This window comes from Hylobates moloch, unplaced genomic scaffold, assembly GCF_009828535.3.
Source record: "Hylobates moloch isolate HMO894 unplaced genomic scaffold, HMol_V3 SCAFFOLD_20, whole genome shotgun sequence".
NCBI lineage: Eukaryota > Metazoa > Chordata > Mammalia > Primates > Hylobatidae > Hylobates > Hylobates moloch.
This window is the reverse complement of record NW_026652295.1, coordinates 32,140,012-32,161,629: the sequence shown is the minus strand read 5'-3', so window position 1 is coordinate 32,161,629 and position 21,618 is coordinate 32,140,012. Positions and strand designations below refer to the sequence as shown.

The following is a 21,618-nucleotide window of genomic DNA, read 5'->3' as shown; positions in this document are numbered from 1 at the left end:
CAGGCGGGCTCTCTGACAAGTCCTAGGGTCTCTACAGCGGTGCTGGGTGCATATCTGTAAGGCCAAGGACATATCTGTAAGGCCAAGGAGAAGAAAGACAGGGAGCAGGAGACCAAAGGGAAAGCTGGGAAGAGAGGCAGAAAAGGTGCAACCATGGGCCGCCAGCCAGCCCTTGCCTCATATATTTGGCCTGCCAGCCCCAGGCTTGTCTCCCACTCTCCGTAACCCAGAACTGGACTCTCTCAGTCTTTCTCACTTGACAGAGTAACTGAGGCTGTAGGACCCTCGGCAGGGCAGACCCTCAGGCCAGCTCGCCCTGGCTCCAAACCTCCGCAGAGCTCTCTGGGAAACAAAGCAACAAAGGCAGCCCTGACAAATCAATCCAGAAAGTGAAGCAGCCTACACCACAACCCCGCCTTGCCAGAAACTCAGTGTTCATGGTGGAAAAGGAGATGGGGGCGGGGCGCTGTTTTAGATTAAAGGAAACTGAAGAGGCATAAGAAAATGTAACACAAGTACCTTGACAGGATCTCGATGGTTTTTTTTTGTTTTTTGTTTTTTGTTTTTTGACAGAGTCTCACTCTGTTGCCAGGCTGGAGTGCAGTGGCGCGATCTCGGCTCACTGCAACCTCCACCTCCCGGGTTCAAGCGATTCTCCTGCCTCAGCCTCCCAAGTAGCTGGGACCACAGGCACGCGCCACCACGCCCAGCTAATTCTTGTATTTTTAGTAGAGACGGAGTTTCACCATGTTGGCCAGGATGGTCTTGATCCCTTGACCTCGTGATCCTCCTGCCTCGGCCTCCCAAAGAGCTGGGATTACAGGCATGAGCCACTGTGCCCGGCCTAAGATCCTGATTTAAAGAAACCAATGGTCAGGCCCGGCGTGGTGGCTCATGCCTGTAATCCCAACACTTTGGGAGGCTGAGGCGGGCAGATCACCTGAGGTCAGGAGTTCAAGACCAGCCTGCCCAACATGGTGAAACCCGTCTCTACTAAAATACAAAAATTAGCTGGGCGTGGTGGCTGGCACTGGTAATCCCAGCTACTCTGGAGGCTGAGGCAGAAGAATCACTCGAACCCGGGAGGCAGAGGCTGCAGTGAGTGGAGATTGCACCATTGCACTCCAGCCTGGGCTACGAGAGGGAAACTCCATCTCAAAAAAAAAAAAAAAAGAAACCAATGGTCGGTCAAACACAGACTGAACCTGGGCTCAGTGCCTGTAATCCCAGCACTTTGGGAGGCCAAGACAGGAGGATCGCTTGAGCTCGGGAGTTCAAGGTTACAGTGAACTCTGATTGTACCACTGAGGACAATGGGCACATCTGACTATGGATTGGGCCCTGAATGCTATTAGGAAACTATTAATTGGTGTGATCACAGCACGGTAGTTACATAGGGATGTATAATAAAATATGTAGAGGTAAAAAAGATGCAATGTATGTAATTTATCATAAAATACTTCAGCAAAAAATACACGTATCAAATGTGACCACTGTAAACAATGATTAAGTCTAGGTGGTAAGCAAATTGGTGTTCTAAATGCTTCTCGCTACTTTGCCTGAATTATATTTATGCCTCAGGCTGTGAGAGCATAGGTAAAGGCCAGGGCCACCCAACGTAAGTGATCTGTAAAGTCTACCCACTGCCATCATCATCATCAACTTTGAGACACAGACTTAATTCTCCCTCCCATTACCTATATCACCCCCACCATCTATTTCTAGACTCATACTGGAGAAGAAGGCTCTCCTGCACTGTGCGGGAAGGGCTAATGGCCGGCTGGCTGGCTGGCTGAGTGATGGGGAGAGCAATTTGCTAACCAAATATGCACAGGTGTCTGCCTCAAGCACCTGCAGCTGCTCCTGGACTGAGATTTGTGTTGACAGCCCCTTCCGGCTCTGCCCACCTGCTGACCAAAAAAACATACCACTCTGGTCATTTTACTCCCTCACTGAAGCCTCTGCAATGAGTCTCTCCTGACTGTCTCCCCAAGTGGAAATCCCTCTGTAATGTGGCTCCACCCAGTTCCATCCCCAGCCCACACCCTGGACTCACTGTGTTGTGAACGCCCAGCCTCATTTCTGCACCCACGATTTCTCTCACAGTCCCTAGCCTGAAAGGCCCTACAACCTTCTCTCCTCAGTCCCCTGCTGCGTGACCCCAAGCTCTCCAAGCCAGGGGTCCTGACTGCAGGGAATTGTGACTGCAGGTACAAATGCTGGGTGCCACTGGCACCTTTCACATGACCAGCCTGACATACCCAGGGGGCTCAGAGCTCGAATTCAGAAGTCTGTGATGAACTTAGTAGAGATCTGGGCTCTGCTTTCCTCCTTCCCCCACCCCAGGTTTCCTCCCCTCCACTCACACAGCCCTCACTCGCAGAGAGGGGTGCCCCAGCCCCACACGGGGTGAAGTCTAGAGAGCAGGGCTGGGGGTGGACATGCAGGGACTCCAGGCATGTGTGCAGAGGTCATCCAAACCCAGAAACCTCCCCCTAAGCTGAAAACAGAAAGCTGGTGTGGCCCCATCCTAAAACTCAGCATGTGTCCCCACCCCCAACCCAAGCCACCGCCCCAATGGGCCAAGCTAGGGAGGGGATACGGGGTCAGGAATGTAGGGCAGGGCAGAGTGTGAGCAAGTGGCTCCAGCAGGATTCTTTCAGGCCGGCAGGATTCAGGCCAAGCAGTTGGATGCAGCCTGAGACCCTGGAGTCCCAAGGTGGATGTGTGGCACTGGTTCTAGGCTGAGCCAACCCCGCGCCACCCCCTCTCCACTTCATCCCTTCTCCATCACATCCTCGCACTGCCCAGGAAGTGCCTAGTACCTAACCTTAAGGGCAGAGGCTGGGCTTACTCCCCACATGCTAGTGCAACACTCACACATGACATGAATCGTGTCTCACCCTCTGTGGCACCAAGTTCTGTTCCTATACCCCTCCACCACCACAGAAACACAAAAAGTTAGACAGCCTAAGAGTTATAAAGGTGTACTTTGTCTTTGATCTCCATTTCTGGAAACGTACTACCTGAGAGGGTAACTATAACTAGACAAGTGTTCAGGCATGTATGCACCAGGATGTTCAGGGCAAATTGTTCTTAACAGCAAAAATTTACAAACAGCCTGAATGCTGAATACTAGGGTTGCTTAAATAAATTAAGGTACAGCATACCATGGCTGTGCAGCCATAACAATGGTGTGTGGGCATGGGAAAATACAGCTCACTATATATATCCAAAAAAGGACAGGGTACGAAGCCATACGTGCAGTTTGATATTGTTTGTAAATGTTCATTTATGAATATAAAAGGCTAGAAGGTCATAGGGAATGTTCACATAAGCCATAGTGGTATTACAGATCACTTTTTTGAGTTTGTCACATTTTCTCCATGAAATATATCTTTTTTTTAATCTGAAAAAATATATATATTTTCAAAAAATGAGTTGCATGGATTAGACTAAGACCAAGAATCTGCCTTGGGGTACAGAACAGAAGTCTAACATCTTCTTCCAATGAAATCACAATTAAATGAAAGCCAAGCCGGGCACAGTGGCTCACGCCTGTAATCCCAGCACTTTGGGAAGCCGAGGCAGGCGGATCACCTGAGGTCAGCAGTTCAAGACCAGCTTGACCGACATGGAGAAACCCCATCTCTACTAAAAATACAAAAAAATTAGCCAGGCATGGTGGCACATGCCTGTAATCCCAGCTACTTGGGAGGCTGAGGCAGGAGAATCGCTTGAACCTGGGAGGTGGAGATTGTGGTGAGCTGAGATTGTGCCATTGCACTTCAGCCTGGAAAACAAGAGCAAAACTCTCTCCAAAAAAAAAAAATAAAAAGAAAGCCGAGACAGGTCTGAAATCCACCCAGGGAATGCTATCAGCAAGGGAAAGGCAGTCGCCCACTCCTGGAATTACATGTGTCTCAGAGACTTAAGGCTCAAAGGGCCCCGCTGCACAGAATGGAACAAGCTGGACCTGTGCCTTGATTACCACTGATTCTGCAGTACCTAAAACAGTGCCTTGCCTAGCACATGGTAGATGCCTAATAAATGTTTGTTGAATGACATTATGAAGTCTGATGAGGGCAAAGAGATGGGCCTTCTGGGCTGAGGGGCAGGTAGACCTAGCAGGCAGGCTTCCTCACAGCCTGTCAGCCTGGGAGGGCCCTCAAATCAGGGATCCAGGCCCCAGGTACTCATTAAAACCACCTGGAGAACTTTTTAAAAATCTAACACCCAGACCTCAGCCCTAGAGATGGTGATTCAATTGGTCTGGCATGGGACTTGGGAGCTGAAATTTTTTTTTTAATCCCCAGGCGATTCTCAGGTACAGCCAGAGCACCTTAGAGGATAATGCAGGCTGACAGAAACTCACTCTGAGAAGGCAGGGCCTTGTTCAAAACACCCAGCAACGGCCAGGCACGGCGGCTCATGCCTGTAATCCCAGCACTTTGGGAGGCCGAGGAGGGAGGATCACTTGAGCCCAGGAGTTTGAGATTAGCTTGGGCAGCAAGGGGAGACCCCGTCTCTATAAAAAATACAAAAACTAGCCAGATGTGGTAGCACATGCCTGTAGTCCCAGCTACTCGGGCGGCTGAGGTGGAAGGATTGCTTGAGCCTGGGAGATTAAGGCTGCAGTGAGCCCAGATCGCACTACTGCATTCCAGCCTGGGTGACAAAGACCCTATCTCAAACAAAACAAAACAGAAACCACCCAAAAAGCTGGTGATGGAACATGAAACAGACACCCTTCCTGAGAGCCATGCCTCTGAGGTTTCCGACCTAGGGATCCTGAGCCTGGAGACCTGCTCTATATTCACCTCTATATGCTCTATATGCTCCTCCATATTCACCCCCATACTTCTTGGGTCCTGACCTCCAGTGAAGCAGGTCAGGCTGGCAGGTAGACAGGGAACCCCATGGGTAAGAGGCAGCGTCTCCTACTCACTATGATTACCCAGCCCTGGGTGATCCAGGTCCAGAGGCCCCGAGAGCTCCAAATGAGGCTCCAAGGCCGAGCCATGGGTGGGCAGAGGCACTTTGACAAATGTTGAAAGCTCAGCTCCAAGACCCAGTTCACCTGCACTCCCCCAGTTTACTTTCTGTGGGTCTGGGGCCACCTCTCCAGGTACTCAAAAGAGATCTTCGCCAGGAGCGATCCTCGGGAGGCCGAGGCGGGCGGATCACCTGAGGTGGGGAGTTTGAGACCAGCCTGACCAACATGGAGAAACCCAGTCTCTACTAAAAATACAAAATTAGCCGGGTGTGGAGGCGCATGCCTGTAATCTCAGCTACTTGGGAGGCTGAGGCAGAAGAATCGCTTGAACCCAGGAGGCGGAGGTTGCGGTGAACTAAGATCGCCCCATTGCACTCCAGCCTGGGCAACAAGAGTGAAACTCTGTCTCAGAAAAAAAAAAAGAGATCTTCAAGAGATGACTTGAGATCCTGACAGGTCCACCCTGTGTACCCACGGCCAGTTCTCCCTGGCCACTGGCCTGAGGACACACTCAATCCTCCACTTTTTGTTGGCCCTAATCAGCTACTCCAGCCCTGGCCTCTGCTGCTCCCACCTAGGGTGAGGGACAAAGCAGTGGCACTGGCCTTGCTCTCCTGCCAAGAACAGGCGTGGGCCTGCTTTCCCTTGCCGGCCAGCAGTCTCAACTGCTCCTGGATCCACTCCCCAGACCCCTCCTGTCCTTCCCACCTAGAGTTAATGTACAATCTTCACCAGACCTCTAATTCTCCAGGAGGCTCTAATTGGCCTCCTCCACTTTGCACTGAAGAGCTCTGGCCAGAATCTGAATGCTGACTCTGCCTCCCTCCCCAACCAATGCCCCCTTCCCATCTCCCAGGTGACCTGGCCCATCTGCCCACCAAGGCCACCCCTGCCTTCAACACATTCATTTTTATCCAGTCCTTACTGGATACCTCCTGGGGCCCACACACTAGGCACTGGGTTAGCCCAGGAATTCAGTCAAATCAGCCTATGGGTTCACAGACATGGGCACCAACAGCCTCGGGAAAAGCAGAGGGGAGCAGAGTTCAGAAAGGAGGCAGAAGGATTCTGAGGAGGATGGGGCAGAGAGAAAATCACTCAGAGCAACGCTCCTCATACTTTAATGCACCAGTCCCCTGGGGATCTTAATAAAATGCAGATTCTCATTCAGTAGGACGGGCACGGGGTCTGAGATTCCGCATTTCTGACAAGCTTCCTGGTGACGCTGAAGCTGCTGGACTATTACTTACAGCACTTACAAATCATTCCTTCTTTGACTCTTAACTTCCAAGGAAGCAGGAAGCACAGCTCCCTTAATCACCACCAAGTCCCCAGCACCCAGTACAGTGCCTGTGGACCTGCTAAATGTATGAATGGTGTTAATCCTGGCAAGGTGCCCAGCATTAGATGGGCCTACAGGGAAGCCTCCAATGTGTGGAACACCAGAGAGTGGTTTGTACAAAGCAGTTCAAAAGCATAGAGGACAAAGGGTTAATTCTGCCCTGGGGTAGGGGAAGCTGGGTTTCTCAAAAGAGGCCACTTTGCATTAAGCCTTAGAGGGTGGGACAGATTTACCCAGGTGGAGACTTGCTAAAGGGCGGGAACAACCCAAGAGCAAAGGTAAAGAGACTGAGAGCGCTCGACAGGTTGCAGTCATGTGGTGCACCTGGAGTTCCAGGTGTGGGAAGGTGAAAAAGCCCCAGAAAATTATGAGGCAGACCTGCACAGGCCGATGCTAGAAAGCCACGCTAGGAGGGTGGACATCCGCTGGTGGAACATCAGGAGATGTTGGAGGTGTTTGCACAGGGAAGGGGCACCCTGGTGTAGAAGGGCTTTCTAGAGGTCACCAGTATCTGCCCCAGGATCAAGGTGGACTGGAGGAAGCAGTTCCTGGGGCGGGAAGGGCCAAGGTGGGAGGAAGTTGTGGAGGCAACACAGGGAATCCTTTGTGAGGGAGTGAGGCCTGCACGAGGGCAGGGGAAGCAGCAATAAGATGCTTTCCCTGATTTTGTTAAATCTCACAGGTGCTAGGCAGGGCACGGTGGTTCACGCACTTTGGAAGGCTGGGGTGGGCGGATTGCTTGAGCTCAGGAGTTGGAGACCAGCCTGGGCAACATGGTGAAACCCAGTCTCTACCAAAAAAAAATACAAAAATTAGCCAGGTGTGATGATGTGCCTGTAGTCCCAGCTAGTTTTGGGAGCTGAGGCAGGAGGATTGCTTGAACCCCGGAGGTCGAGGCTGCAGTAAGCCGAGATTGCATCACTGCATTCTAGCCTGAGTGAGAAAGTGAGACCTTGTCTAAAAAAACTCACAGGCGCTTGAAAATCATCATGTGTTCAGCCCCAAGCCAGGCACTAAGCAACAGAGGTGGTCACTTCCCAGAAATCCCTGGTGCTCTTCAGACACTAGAAGGGGACTTCCACGATATTTCCCTATGTCCCTCCCAGCCCCCACACCCTCTCCTCCTTCCCTCAGCTTTATCAGAGGTGTTTACTCTGTACCTACTATGGGCAGCCCTGGCCTCAGGGCAGCCAGGGCCTAGTCACTGCTCTCTGGAGGAGGCCTGCACAGATGCTGGCCCAGATGTGGCTCCACCCCCATCCTCTAGGGAGCTGGGAAGAAGTCAGATCTAGTGGAAGTGGGGACAAATAACCAGGGATTCCACGTGTGAAGGGGAGGGCACCAGTAGGGACCTGGACGGTTCTGCAAGAAGGTGAGCAGGGCACGCTGGAATGCCAGGTGAGAACTCCCTGCTTGGCAGAGCCAGCCCTCCAATCCCACAATCCATTCCCTTTACATCGAGATGAAAGCTAAACTCCCAGCAACCCTGGGAGACACCAGTGACCCCTCACCTCCCAGGCTTGGGGTGAGCCAGGCCCTGTCCAGCATCAGTACTGAGCTGAGGGTGCCAGGTTGTCTTCCAAAGCCATCAGAGAGAAGGCACCACACGGCTGGCTGGTCCCACTGAGTGGATCAGCAGAGGAGGGTGGGTGTACCCTAGAGGACAGCCATGTGTGGCTGGGAGGATGAGACAATTTAACCCAGGCCCCCAGACTGAAAACGGGACAAAGGTAGCCAACCCTGCCCTGGAGACTGGCTGGAGAAACCACCTATGCTCCCATCCAGCGAATCACCCAGCTGCTCCTCTGAAGATAAACCCATCCTCTCTACCTAATTTCTCTCCTGCCCTCTCCCTGCTACAGGCCTGGCCCTCTCCAGGGACGTGAATTGATTCCCTGTTCATCCAGACCCTGGGAGGTGGCGGCCAGAATTAATTAATGTTTGTGAAGTGCTGGAGAGAAGCTAGAACCAAGGACCCAAGGGCGCCAGATGACCGGCGCAGGAAATTGAATGGGAGAGGCGGGGAGAAGGGGCAGCTGGCCAGGACCTTGAAGCCTGGAAGGGGAGGGCTAAGAAGACACTCCTACTAAAGCTGGGAGGAACAGGGACAGAGCTGTGAGGAGGTGCGACCCCTCAAAGGCACCACGGGATCGGTAATAGAGGATTACGGGCTCCAAGCTGAGCCTGCCCACTCCCGACAGCTCTGCCCTACCCTCAGAGCCGGGCACGTCTCGGCCCGGCTGCCCTTCCCCAACTCAGCCTCCAGCCACCCACCTGCCCGCCCCCCGGACCACCTGCAAAGGAAGCCTCGGCCCCTCCGCCCCCTCCAAAGGCGTGCGCGGGAGGGTAGAGGCTGCGCCGAGGGGGGCTCCTCCTGCCAACTCCAGTAGGGCGCCCGAGTCCTACCTGAGCAAACACTTCACTTCCTTTCTCTAAAAGAAGGAGGCGAGCCGTTCCCGCTCCTTGAGACTAGGGGGACGTCCAGGCCCTCTGTCGGGGGACGGCGGCTGCTGGACGCACGCAGCTGGCACCAGAGCCCACGGCGCCCCCTCTTTACCCGCGCCCCTCTGGAGCTCGGCTCACTCACCCCAAAGTGCTGATGAAGCCATTGACGGAGCCCTCGGCGTACAGGGAGACGATGTCCCCGATGTGAAGAAAGCTGGACATTTCACTCATGGCTGCGGCCCTCCGGGGCCCAGGGTGTGGGGGGCGCCTAGGGGCGCGTGGCCAACCTCAGTGCGGAGGACTGAGGCGTCCTGGGAGCGGGGAGGGGTGCGCTCCCACCTCGGAGCCCGACGCTCGGTGCGGCCGGGGCGGGCTGGCGGCCAGGGGAGCCAGGAGGCGGCGCGGCGGGGCCCGGGGTCCGGGTGAGGAGGTGCCCACGTCTTGGCGCGCCCGCCGCCTGCCCGCCCCGCCCGGCCCGCGCCTACCTGCAGCGTAGAAGGAGCAGGAAGTCTGGGGCCACCACACACTTGCAAATCCCGCCCGGGAGGCGGGGAGGCCACACCCCGCCCCCCCTCCCCCGCAGCCCGCCCGCCGGCACCCATGTGCACCGGCCCGCCTCCCTGCGCCCCGCGCTCCTCGCGCGTCCGGGGCCCGGCCTCCCGGACGCCGAATGCGCCACCAGCCCTCCTGATTCCCAAAAGCGTCCTGCACGGCACCGGGTCTAGGGGGCTCTCGGAACTGCCATCCCTGGGAGGCCCAGGCGTAGTGGGGAGCTCTCCGCCCTCGGGGTTCCGGGACTATCTGCACCCGGGCCCTCGGCTGGCTAAGAGCCAGTGCAGGCGCCCGCGGAAGGGGGAGTCCAGCTCTCCGGCTGGCGTCACCCCGGAGCCGCTCGCTGAGGACGCGCCCTGGAGCGCCCTGGCCGCGGCCGCCCTGCGGCCACCGCGCGGTCTCCGCGCCCAGCTGAGAGCAGGCTGGCGCCCAGAGGCGCGCTCATCCCTTTGCAGAGCAAATTCGGGATTCATTTTTCTCAACATGAAAAGCCTTTTCATTGCACAATAGAAAGTGCTCAGGCTTGGAGGGGAAATGAAGCAATGGGGTGGGTTTTGTTTTTTTTCTCTCCGCATTCCTGTGTACAAAGAGATCCAACTTCCGAATCAGTTCAGCCGCTCCCTCTCCAGGACTTGGCTCCAAAACTCTTGGCTCCTTCCGTCTTTCCTTTCAAAAAAAAAAAAAAAAAAGCAGGGATGAAAATTACCTTCGCTAGCTGATAGCGCACCCAAGCGCTAACGATGCCAAGTCTGGGTGCCGGCCCCCTGGGAGTGACCCGCTGCGGCAGCGCCGCCAGACTCTGGCTCCCGAAGTCCTGCCCTCAAATTCGCGTCCCCGGCTCGCTTACTTTCTGTTCTGTTCCCCGGTGCTTGGGTGTTTGCTTCCTAGTCCTTTATTTGAACGCCTAAGATAGGGTGCCCATTGCCACCGCCATTCGATCACTTTTGCTGCCTTCGGACCCCCCAACCCCACTTCCTGAGTTGTGGGGGGGCGTTTGTCCCTGGAAGAAAGGGAGGAGGGGACTGGGTGACTGAAGCAGGAAGAAGAGAGGCTAGGGGAGGGGTGGAGACAGCTAAAAGCAAAGAGACAGCTGCTGACCCTGGGAGGAGAAGAGCCCCAGGCAGTGTTTTTGTTGTTGTTGTTGTTATTTTGTTTTGTTTATTTGTTTGTTTGTTGTACGAAGACCCCAGGAACGATGTGGGAGGGAAGGACACCTCCAGGATCGCTAAGTACCATGTTTTACAGTTTTGTTTTGTTTTTTCACCAGGGCAAACAGTAACAAGTTTTACAGCAGACCAGTCCACACCTTCATCTATATATAAGCAAAACAATAGTTCACCAAACAATACTTACTCTTATGACCTTTGATGCACGCTGATATTTTCTATTCTATTTCAGTTGTGTTCTTATTGTTGCTTTAATGCTGATTGTAACCCACTGAATTGGTTTTTTTGATGTCCCAAATGGGTTGCAAACTGCAGTTTAAAAAACCTCATCCAGTCCACTGTGCCAAAAACAGATGACCAAAGCCCAGAGAAGGAACACCACCCATCAAGGGCACACAGCACGTTCCTGGCAACTGGAGGCAGAAGCCAACCAAGCCTCCGATTTTTAGCCCGGTATTCTCCTATTACCCCACACCAGCTGAGCCACAGCGATGGGTCACTGGAACCTCACTGAGAAGGGGCAGCCCCTGGGACAGTTTCATTTGCTCCCAGGAGTCAGGCCTCCTGTATCTTCCCCAAAAGTTAGAAGGGAAAAATATGCCTTCATTCCATAAGCATTTATTGAAGGCCTGTTATGTCAGGCCTCTGCTGGGCACCAGGCTCTGATCAAGCTGTCAGCCTGGGCCCAATTGCCTTTTTCCTTTCCCCAGACCGTGAGGATGAAGAGGGACAAGTTGAAAACTTGCCTCCAGTGGCTGCATTCAGAACTTGTGCCACAGCCACACCCAGGAATCCACCTCCTTCCTCCCCTGACATCCATATAGGTGGTTCCATAACTCAGCCAAGGTGTAGCAGCCAGGAATGAAGGTCACTTCACTTTGGGTCTCTCTGGACTAAAGCACATGGCCTTGGTTCTCCCCACCCCTCTCCATCCTAGTACTTAGAGCCTCTGTCTCTCCACCAACCAGGAGGTCTCAGAGGTGAGGGCTCTGGGCCCGTCACCTGCTTCTTCCAAATCAGCTCCACTGTAAGCTATTTTATATACCTGCGTTCTGAGTTAGAATTTGTTTCAAGAAAGGTTCTGTTGGTTAAACAACAACGAAGACCAAAGTTTAAGAAACAGATGGTACAGCTCCAGTGAGTTCCCTCCCCTGCTTCCTGCTTGAAGCCTTCCTATGCCTCCTCACTGCCCACAGAAGTCTACAGAGCTGAGCCCAGCACACTGGACCCTCAAGTCTTGCTGTCCTCCCACCCTCTGCAGAAAACACAATTGCTCCTCAAGGAGGATCCATGCTGTGGACTGGCCAAGAGTGCAGACTCTGGCTTTTTTTTTTTTTTTTTTTAACTCGGAGTCTCACTGTGTCACTCAGGCTGGAGTGCAGTGGCGCGATCTCAGCTCACTGCAACCTCCGCCTCCCAGGTTCAAGCAATTCTCCTGCTTTGGCCTCCCGAGTAGCTGGGATTACAGGTGCCCACCACCACAACCTGCTAATTTTTGTATTTTTAGTAGAGACAGGTTTTCACCATGTTGGCGAGGATGGTCTCAATCTCTTGACCTCATGATCCGCCTACCTCGGCCTCCCAAAGTGCTGGGATTACAGGTGTGAGCCACCGCGCCCGGCCGGGACTCTGACTCTTACAGGCCTGGATTAGAGTCCCAGCCCTGCCACTTTCTAGCAGGCATTCTCTCAGCCTATTTGCTTATCTGTTAAATGGAGAGAGTACCATACCAACATGTCAGCACAGCATCCCAGGCAGGAAGGATTCAGTGTGTCCCTTCTCATTTCCCCAGGACCTCATCCACTCATACACCTGTGCCTGGGCTCCTGTGGCTCTCTCTAGCACTTCCCCTAGTAAGCCTTCTTCCCTAAAGTACTGGAGCACCAATCTCTTAAGTGCTATTATGAAATATTTTAAGAAGTAATAGATAAAAATACAGTGAGTGCCCTGTATCTTTCCTCTAGCTTTGTCAAATCTTTGTATTTTGCCAAATTTGTTTTTTTTTTTTTTTTAAGAATTAAAACTTAGGCCAGGCACGGTGGCTCATGCCTGTAAGCCCAGCACTTTGGGAAGCCAAGGCAGGCAGATCACCTGAGGTCAGTAGTTCACGGCCAGCCTGGCCAACATAGTGAAACCCCATCTCTACCAAAAATACAAAAATTAGCCAGGCATGGTGGCACATGCCTGTAGTCCCAGCTACTTGGGAGGCTGAGGCAAGAGCATCACTTGAACCCAGGAAGTGGAGGTTGCAGTGAGCCGAGATTATGCCACTGCACTGCAGCCTGGGCAACAGAGTGCAATTCAACCTCAAAAAAAAAAAAAAAAATTAAAAATTAAAAAATTTCAGTTGTGTCCAGGCAAGGTGGCTCACACCTAATCACAGCACTTTGGGAGACCGAGTCTGGAAAATCACTTTTGCCCAAGAGCCTGGGCAACATGGCAAAACTCTATTAAAAAAAAAAAAAAAATGAGGCAGGCATGGTGGTGTGCACCTGTAGTCCCAGCTACTTGGGAAGCTGAGGTGGGAGAATCACCTGAGCCCAGAGAGATCAAGGAGGCTGCAGTGAGCCCTGATTATGCCACTGTACTCCAGTCTGGGCAACAGAGTGAGAGATCCTGTCTTCAAAAGAAAAAAAATCAGTTGAAGTTCCTTATGCCCCCTTCAACTACATTCTCTCTCTCTCCAGACAGCCACTATCCTGATTTGGGTGGGTTTCATTTCATGCAGGTTATGTCTGTGTCACATTTCAGTGTATCCATAAACAATGTATGATATTGTGTCCAGAATTGGTGGGTTCTTGGTCTCACTGACTTCAAGAATGAAGCCACAGACCCTCGCAGTGAGTGTTACAGCTCTTAAGGTGGTGCGCCTGGAGTTGTTCATTCCTTCTGATGTTCAGATGTGTTCAGTTTCTTCCTTCTGGTGGGTTCATGGTCTCACTAGCTCAGGAGTGAAGCTGCAGACCTCCAGTGAGTGTTAGAGCTCTTAAGGCAGCACGTCTAGAGTTGTTTATCCCGGTGGGCTCATGGTCTTGCTGGCTTCAGGAGTGAAGCTGCAGACCTTCACAGTGAGTGTTACAGCTCATAAAAGCAGTGTGGACCCAAAGAGTAAGCAGTAGCAAGATTTACTGCAAAGAGTGAAATAACAAAGCTCCCACAGCACGGAAAGGAAACCAAGCAAGTTGCCACTGCTGGCTCCGGCAGCCTGCTTTTATTCTCTTATCTGGCCCCACCCACGTCCTGCTGATTGGTAGAGCCGAGTGGTCTGTTCTGACAGGGCGCTGATTGGTGCGTTTACCATCCCTGAGCTAGACATAAATGTTCTCCACTGCCCCATCAGGTCAGTTAGATACAGAGTATCGACACAAAGGTTCTCCAAGGCCCCACCAGAGCAGCTAGATACAGGGTGCACTCACAAACCCTGAGCTAGACACAAGGTGCTGATTGGTGTGCCTGCAAACCCTGAGCTAGATACAGAGTGCCGACTGGTGTATTTACAATCTTTGAACTAGACACAAAGGTTCTCCAAGGCCCCACCAGAGCAGCCAGACACAGTGTCGATGGGTACATTCACAGACCCTGAGCTAGACACAGGGTGCTGATTGGTGCATTTACAATCCTTGAGCTAGACATAAATGTTCTCCAAGGCCCCACCAGAGCAGCCAGATACAGAGTGTCCATTGGTGCACTCACAGACCCTGAGCTAGACACAGGGTGCTGATTGGTGTATTTACAATCCCTGAGCTAGGCATAAAGGTTCTCCACCTCTCCACCAGACTCAGGAGCCCAGCTGGCTTCACCCAGTGTATCCCGCACTGGGGGCTGCAGGTGGAGCTGCCTGCCAGTCCTGCGCTGTGTGCTCGCACTCCTCAGCCCTTGGGTGGTTGATGGGACTCGGCGCTGTGGAGCAGGGGGCGGCGCTCGTCGGGGAGGCTCCGGCCGCACAGGAGCCCATGGAGGGGGTGGGAGGCTCAGGCATGGCGGGCTGCAGGTCCCGAGCCCTGCCCTGCAGGAAGGCAGCTAAGGTCCGGTGAGAAATCGAGCGCAGTGCCGCTGGGTCGGCACTGCTGGGGGACCCAGGACACCCTCCGCAGCCGCTGGCCTGGGCGCTAAGCCCCTCACTGCCCAGGGCCGGCAGGGCCGGCCGGCTGCTCCGAGTGTGGGGGACTGCCAAGCCCACACCCACCCAGACCTCCAGCTGGCCTGCAAGCGCTGCGCGCAGCCCCGGTGGTTCCCGCTCGCGCCTCTCCCTCCACACCTCCCTGCAAGCTGAGGGAGCCGGCTCCCAACTTGGCCAGCCCAGAAAGGGGCTCCCATAGTGCAGCGGTGGGCTGAAGGGCTCCTCAAGTGCCGCCAAAGTGGGAGTCCAGGCAGAGGAGGTGCCGAGAGCAAGCAAGGGCTGTGAGGACTGCCAGCACACTGTCACCTCTCAATATCACTTTGCAGGGTCTTATGTTTTGTATAAATGTTATCACCCTGTGTGCATCCTTTGATACATAGCTACTGCGTGATAGTCTACTTCCTGACCACATCACATTTTGCTGGTGACAGGTCTCAGATAAAGACTTATCAAAGTTTTGCTATTGCAACAATTTTGCAATAAACATTCTTGTCTCCTTATACACAGACATGCATGTCTCTAGGGCAGTGTTGTTCAAACTATGGATTGAGGCCCATTAATGTGTTAGGAAATCAACTTAGTGGATTGAGTGAAGATCAGCTTTTTTTTTTTTTTTTTTTTTAGACGGAGTCTCGCTCTGTCGCCCAGGCTGGAGTGCAGTGGCATGATCTCGGCTCACCGCAAGCTCCACCTCCCGGGTTCACGCCATTCTCCTGCCTCAGCCTTCCGAATAGCTGGGACTACATGCGCCCGCCATCACGCCCGGCTAATTTTTTATATTTTTAGTAGAGACGGGGTTTCACCATGTTAGCCAGGATGGTCTCGATCTCCTGCCCTCGTGATCCGCCTGCCTCGGCCTCCCAAAGTGCTGGGATTACAGGCATGAGCCACCATGCCCGGCCAAGATCAGCATTTTTAAAACTAAAAATTGACTAGGAAATATCAATGCTTGTAACACATCATCAGGGTAACTAGTAGGGTGAAAGTTGTCTATGTGTGGTATGTGTGCTGTTGGTCACAATATATTTCTTATTGAGGATACTTGTCAAAAAGCCTGAAAAGCCCTGCTCTAGAGTATAAACTTAAAGAGTACAATTGCTGGATTATAGAGAAGGTGCACTGTCAACCTCCGAGGAGTTGCCAAATTATTCTCCAACTTGGATGTTCTAATTTACCCTCTTGCTAGCTACGTGGGAATGTGCCCAATGAACCATATCCTCACCAACACAGAAAACATGAGATTTCTTTATTCCCCCACTATCAGAGAACACACCATGAGCCATCTTGGATTGAAACACTCTGTTCTTTCTGGGCTTCCTGAGCCAACTGTTAGCTAGATGAAGGAAGCTATGTCCACTTCACTTTGTGTCTCCAGACCAAGTCAGGAAAATAGTAAGTGCTTGCTTGGCAGGTGCAGTGGCTCACACCTGTAATCCCAGCACTTCGGGAGGCTGAGGCAGGTGGATCACCTGAGGTCAGGAGATCGAGACCATCCTGGCTAACATGGTGAAACCCCGTCTCTACTAAAAATACAAAAAATTAGCCGGGCATGGTGGCAGGCACCTGTAATCCCAGTTACTCGGGATGCTGAGGCAGGAGAATGGTGTGAACCCAGGAAGTGGAGCTTGCAGTGAGCCGAGATCGTGCCACTGCACTCCAGCCTGGGTGACAGAGCAAGACTCCCGTCTCAAATAAATAAATAAACAAATAAATAAAAAATAAAAATACAAAAATTAGGCCAGGTGTGGTGGCTCATGCCTGTAATCCCAGCACTTTGGCAGGCCGAGGCAGGTGGATCACTTAAGGTCAGGAGTTCGAGACCAACCTGGCCAACATGGTGAAACCCTGTCTCTACTAAAATACAAAAATTAGCTGGGTGTGGTGGCAGGCGCCTGTAGTCCCAGCTTCTTGGGAGGCTGAGGCAGGAGAATCACTTGAACCTGCGAAGCAGAGGTTGCAGTGAGCCGAGATCATGCCACTGCACTCCAGCCTGGGCAACAAGAGCAAAATTCCAGCTCAAAAAAAAAAGAAAAGGAAAATAGTAAGTGTTTAATAAATTTGTGCGGAATTGAACTGTCAAGGAGGAAGAAGTGGGGAAAGTATATAAACTACACCAGGAGATACATACACAAGGAGACTGTGGGAGCCCCAGCTTAGGGTGTCACGTGCCTGGGTCCCCTGGGTGGGGAATACAGAGCTCCCAGAGATGCTCTAAGGAATTGGGAAGAACTGATGGGCTGCACCTCTTCTGAGTGGCTTGAGTGGAATGCTGTTAATCTGGGGCCAAGTTCAGGCCCAGGAAGGAGGTCACCATCATCCCCTTCATGACCAGTCTGCCCGGCCCAGGCCCCAACCTCAATGGCTGGGTATCTCCCAGCACCCACTAGCCCCACCTCCCAAAGGGAATAAGAAGCTCTGATCAGGATTCCCAGGAAGCTAGTGATTTTAGGGGTCTCTGTGTGGGAGGTCTGGGGGCCAGAGACTGGTGAAAGGATCACTTTTTACCCTATCTCTTTTTAAAACTTTTTTTTTTTTTTTTGAGATGGAGTTTCGCTCTTGTTGCCCAGGCTGGAGTGCAATGGCACAATTTCGGCTCACTGCAACCCCTGCCTCCTGGGTTCAAGCAATTTTCCTACCGCAGCCTCCCGAGTAGCTGGGATTACAGGCGTGCACCACCAAGCCCAGCTAATTTTTTTTTTTTTTTGAGACGGAGTCTCGCTCTTTCACCCAGGCTGGAGTGCAGTGGCGCGATCTCGACTCACTGCAGGCTCCGCCCCCCGGGGTTCACGCCATTCTCCTGCCTCAGCCTCCTGAGCAGCTGGGACTACAGGCGCCCGCTACCTCGCCGGGCTAATTTTTTGTATTTTTAGTAGAGACGGGGTTTCACCGTGTTAGCCAGGATGGTCTCGATCTCCTGACCTCGTGATCCGCCCGCCTCGGCCTCCCAAAGTGCTGGGATTACAGGCGTGAGCCACTGCGCCCGGCCCAAGGCTTTATTAAGCTTATCTGTAACCTAATTTTGAAAAAGAGCTTTTAAATAAAAGTTTTAATATTAGTAATATATGCTTGCTATAAAAAAATTAAAACTTAGAAAAAAGTAGAAAAAATGGAAAATTCATATCACGCCATTCTCCTGCCTCAGCCTCTCCGAGTAGCTGGGACTACAGGCGCCTGCCACCACGCCCGGCTAATTTTTTTTTTTGTATTTTTAGTAGAGACGGGGTTTCACTGTGGTCTCGATCTCCTGACCTCGTGATCCACCCACCTCGGCCTCCCAAAATGCTGGGATTACAAGCGTGAGCCACCGCGCCCGGCCGAGATGGGGTTTCATCATGTTGGCAGGCTGGTCTCAAACTCCTGTCCTTAGGTGATCCATCTGCCTCAGCCTCCCAAAGTGCTGGGGTTACAGGTGTGAGCCACCACACCTGGCTTTAAAACTTTTACATTTCAGACTATGTGGCCGTATAACCTATAACCAAAAATAGATACAACTAAAGATGTTCAAAGCACTACCCCCAAGCTCCAAGTGCCAGCAGAACGCCCCTAGGAAACCCTCCTCCTAAACTCTGCATCCACCCTGGGAATGAGAAGACAAGGAAAGGAAGGCGGGCAGTGCCCAGACCTTCTCCCTGACTCAGAAGAGGACACTGGGGCGGGGGGAAGGGAACTGGGATCTGGGGAGGGGCAAGCAGCTCTGAACCTGGGCATCCTCCACCAATGTCCTTCTTTCCCCTCCACCTTCTAGAGACTTGCTCTCAGCTCTGCTGTGTGGCTTTGCACAAGGATCAGACCTCTCTTAAGTTTCAGTGTCCACCTCGTTGTAAACAGGGTTCACATCACCTTCCCAGATTCCACCCTTAGCTCTGACTGTTCTTTAAGCTCTGACTGGCCCTCTCTGACTGTGATAGGGAGGCGTAGGAGAACACCCTCTTTATGGCAGCTGGCTGTGCAGAAAGTCTCGTGGTTGGGGGCAGATAATAGGGAGTTCTCAAGGGCTCCTCTGACCCTCAGTCCTGATTTGACAGCAGGGCCAAGCAGGGTGGGGCGAGGCTGGGCCAGAAGGCCTGACTCAGTGTAGCAGCCATCCGGCTGGGTCACCCGCCGTGGGTGGGGTGCCAATCCAGGCCCGCTGGGGTTCCCAGAGAATTCCTTCCCCATGCCATAAGCTGCCCTGGGCAGGCACCCCAGCCCACAGTAACCATTTAGCCACAGCCAGGGAGAGTGTACAGGGCTTCCTGCCCCAGGAGCCTACACACACACACACACACACACACACACACACGCCCTTATACACTTTCACACTCATACACCAACACTTTCACTCACATACTCTCATCCACATACTCAGACACACTGGCACACCCGATTTCTTGGGAAGGCTAGAAAGGAGACAGAACTTGTTCTGTTTTCCTCACCCCCACCCCCATGCCCCAGTCATCAATGCCACATCTATTTCTTTCAGATATTTGCTAACCACCTACCACATGCCAAGGGACTGGAGGAATGCAGCCAGCTAACTCCAACACGTGGTCCTAGCTTGATGAAGCAAAAGATGAAAGCTAGCCGCTGCCGAGATTCCCACCAGCCACAGAAGAAAGCCTGCCCCTTGCCCTCTTCTGGTGTTGGCCTTGGAATAAGCCCCCTGGTGCTGGAGTCCTGAAACCAAGGGGCCTCTACTCCAGGTCTTCCCCAGGCTAACACTCCATTACTAGGTGTCCCCTTCTCCTCTCCCCTGAGAGGATAGGTCATAGGGTAGGTAACCTATGACATCTCCCAGGGCACCTTCACAGTCACAGTGATAAACAAGTCCTGGGCTGGGCGCGGTGGCTCACACCTGTAATCCCAGCACTTTGGGAGAATGAGGTGGGTGGATTATGAGGTCAGGAGTTCAAGACCAGCCATGACCAACAGCCCCATCTCTACTAAAATACAAAAATTAGCCAGGTGTGGTGGCGGGAGCCTGTATCCCAGCTACTCAGGAGGCTGAGGCAGAGAATTGCTTGAACCCAGGAGGCAGAGGTTGCAGTGAGCCGAGATTGCTCCACTGCACTCCAGCCTGGGCAACAGAGCAAGACTCTGTCAAAAAAAAAAAAAAGAGAGAGAGAATTTAAAGGAAGGAGGGGAGGAGGAGGAGGAGGAAGGAAGGAAGGAAGGAAGGAAGGAAGGAAGGAAGGAAGGAAGGAAGGAAGGAAAAAATAAGTCCTGGAGCAAAATTACTGGAGTCCTAGCTGCAGCCACTAACTGGGTAGAGAAGCTCCCAGTCTCTCTGGGTCTCCATTTCCTTCTATGTAAAATAAAAATGTAGACCTGTATCTGCCAGGTCCTGGCAGGAAGTTGGCAACACACCCCCAACAGGTGATTAAAGAGAGGTTAGTGGACTGGCATGGTGGCTCACACCTGTAATCCCAGCACTTTGGGAGGCCGAGGCAGGTGGATCACTTGAGGTCAGGAGTTCGAGACCAGCCTGACCAACACAGTGAAAACCTGTCTCTAACTAAAAATACACAAATTAGCCAGGCGTGGTGGTGCACGCCTGTAGTCCCAGCTACTAAGGATGCTGAGGCACAAGAATAGTGTGAACCCAGGAGGCGGAGGTTGCAGTGAGCCAAGATCGTACCACTGCACTGTAGCCTGGGCGACAGAGTGAGACTGTCTCAAAAAACAAAAGAGGTTAGTGAATGGATGGACTTGCAGAGGTGTGGGCACCAAGGGTAGTGCAGCACCCTGGAGCTGGCAACTGCAGGAATCTGTTACAACTCAGGCCTGAAAACGCGAAGGAGGGGAATACAGCCTTCCAGAGGGCAAGGCCCAGACACTGCCAGCCTGGCCTTGGAAGTGGGGACCTGATGGAACAGATACCCCCACCTCTCTCTCCTCCGCCCTCCAGTCTCTTACCAGTGCCTCCCATTGGCACAGCTTAATGGGAAACCAGAGGGCAAGGGAGCTGGGTGATTCAGGCCACAAAGGTCAGCCTCTTGGGGCACAGAGCCAGGGCAGAAGAGTGGGCAGAGGAGCTGGAGGGGCGGATAGAAATATCTAGCATAAGTAACTACTTTGTAAAACACCTCGCTCAGTCAACAAATATTGTCTGTAATTGCCATTATTTGCCTAGACCTGAGGATTCTAAAAAAAAAAAAAAAAAGACAAGTGCGTGTAGATCTAAAGGAATGACCATCTAACGTTGGAATTTTGTTTTGTATGGATGACCAAGAATAGGACATGTATAAGGCAAGATTTTATCAAGATCTCCACAAATCAGGCCTCCAAGTCCCCTTCCCTGTTTAGTAATCAGTTTTTGAGTGCCTGTTACACCTGCTGGCTAGGAGGAGGAAGCCGGGGGGCTGGGCTGAGCTGCCAAGCCCCCGAGTTCTGAGTCTGAGTTGGGAGTGGCGGGGATTACAGTGGAGGCTAATTACAGTTCGGAGTTGCCCTCTGAGGTCATCCCATCCTGAAGCCCAGGTTGGCATCCTGGCAGGAGCTCCCAAGAAGAGGAGGTGGCCTCTGGCCATTCTTCCTGTCTCCAGACTCTGAAGGGGGACCCTGCACCAGGAGGGAAGCGGTGCAGGTCTCTGTGAGTGTGCCCAGATCTTGGCACTTCACCTGCCAACAAGAAAGGTGGGTTGGGGCCGGGCGCGGTGGCTCACGCTTGTAATCCCAGCACTTTGGGAGGCCGAGGCGGGTGGATCACGAGGTCAGGAGATCGAGACCACGGTGAAACCCCGTCTCTACTAAAAATACAAAAAATTAGCCGGGCGTGGTGGCGGGCGCCTGTAGTCCCAGCTACTCGGAGAGGCTGAGGCAGGAGAATGGCGTGAACCCGGGAGGCGGAGCTTGCAGTGAGCCGAGATTGCGCCACTGCACTCCAGCCTGGGCGACAGAGCGAGACTCCGTCTCAAAAAAAAAAAAAAAAAAAAAAGAAAGGTGGGTTGGGAGGGAAAGCATCAGCCCTGTTATCCTGTTGGGAAAGGAGAGCAGCATGGAAAACTTCCCCGGGGGC

The 21,618-nt window shown here is 52.9% G+C and overlaps 1 protein-coding gene across 2 annotated transcripts in view; it reads right to left on the bottom strand.

The window, feature by feature from the left end:
* The window catches only part of ITPR3 (inositol 1,4,5-trisphosphate receptor type 3), a 74,785-nt gene extending 65,490 nt beyond the window's left edge, over positions 1 to 9,295 (bottom strand). The window contains exon 1 of one of the 2 annotated variants that reach the window (XM_032140331.2): positions 8,926 to 9,295. In XM_032140331.2, the coding sequence (XP_031996222.1) occupies positions 8,926 to 9,014 (89 nt within the window). In that variant the 5' untranslated portion in view covers positions 9,015 to 9,295. The remainder of the gene's footprint in view (positions 1 to 8,925) is intronic. The other variant, XM_058432311.1, reaches the window with a different exon arrangement.
* Between the last annotated feature and the right edge of the window lie 12,323 nt (positions 9,296 to 21,618).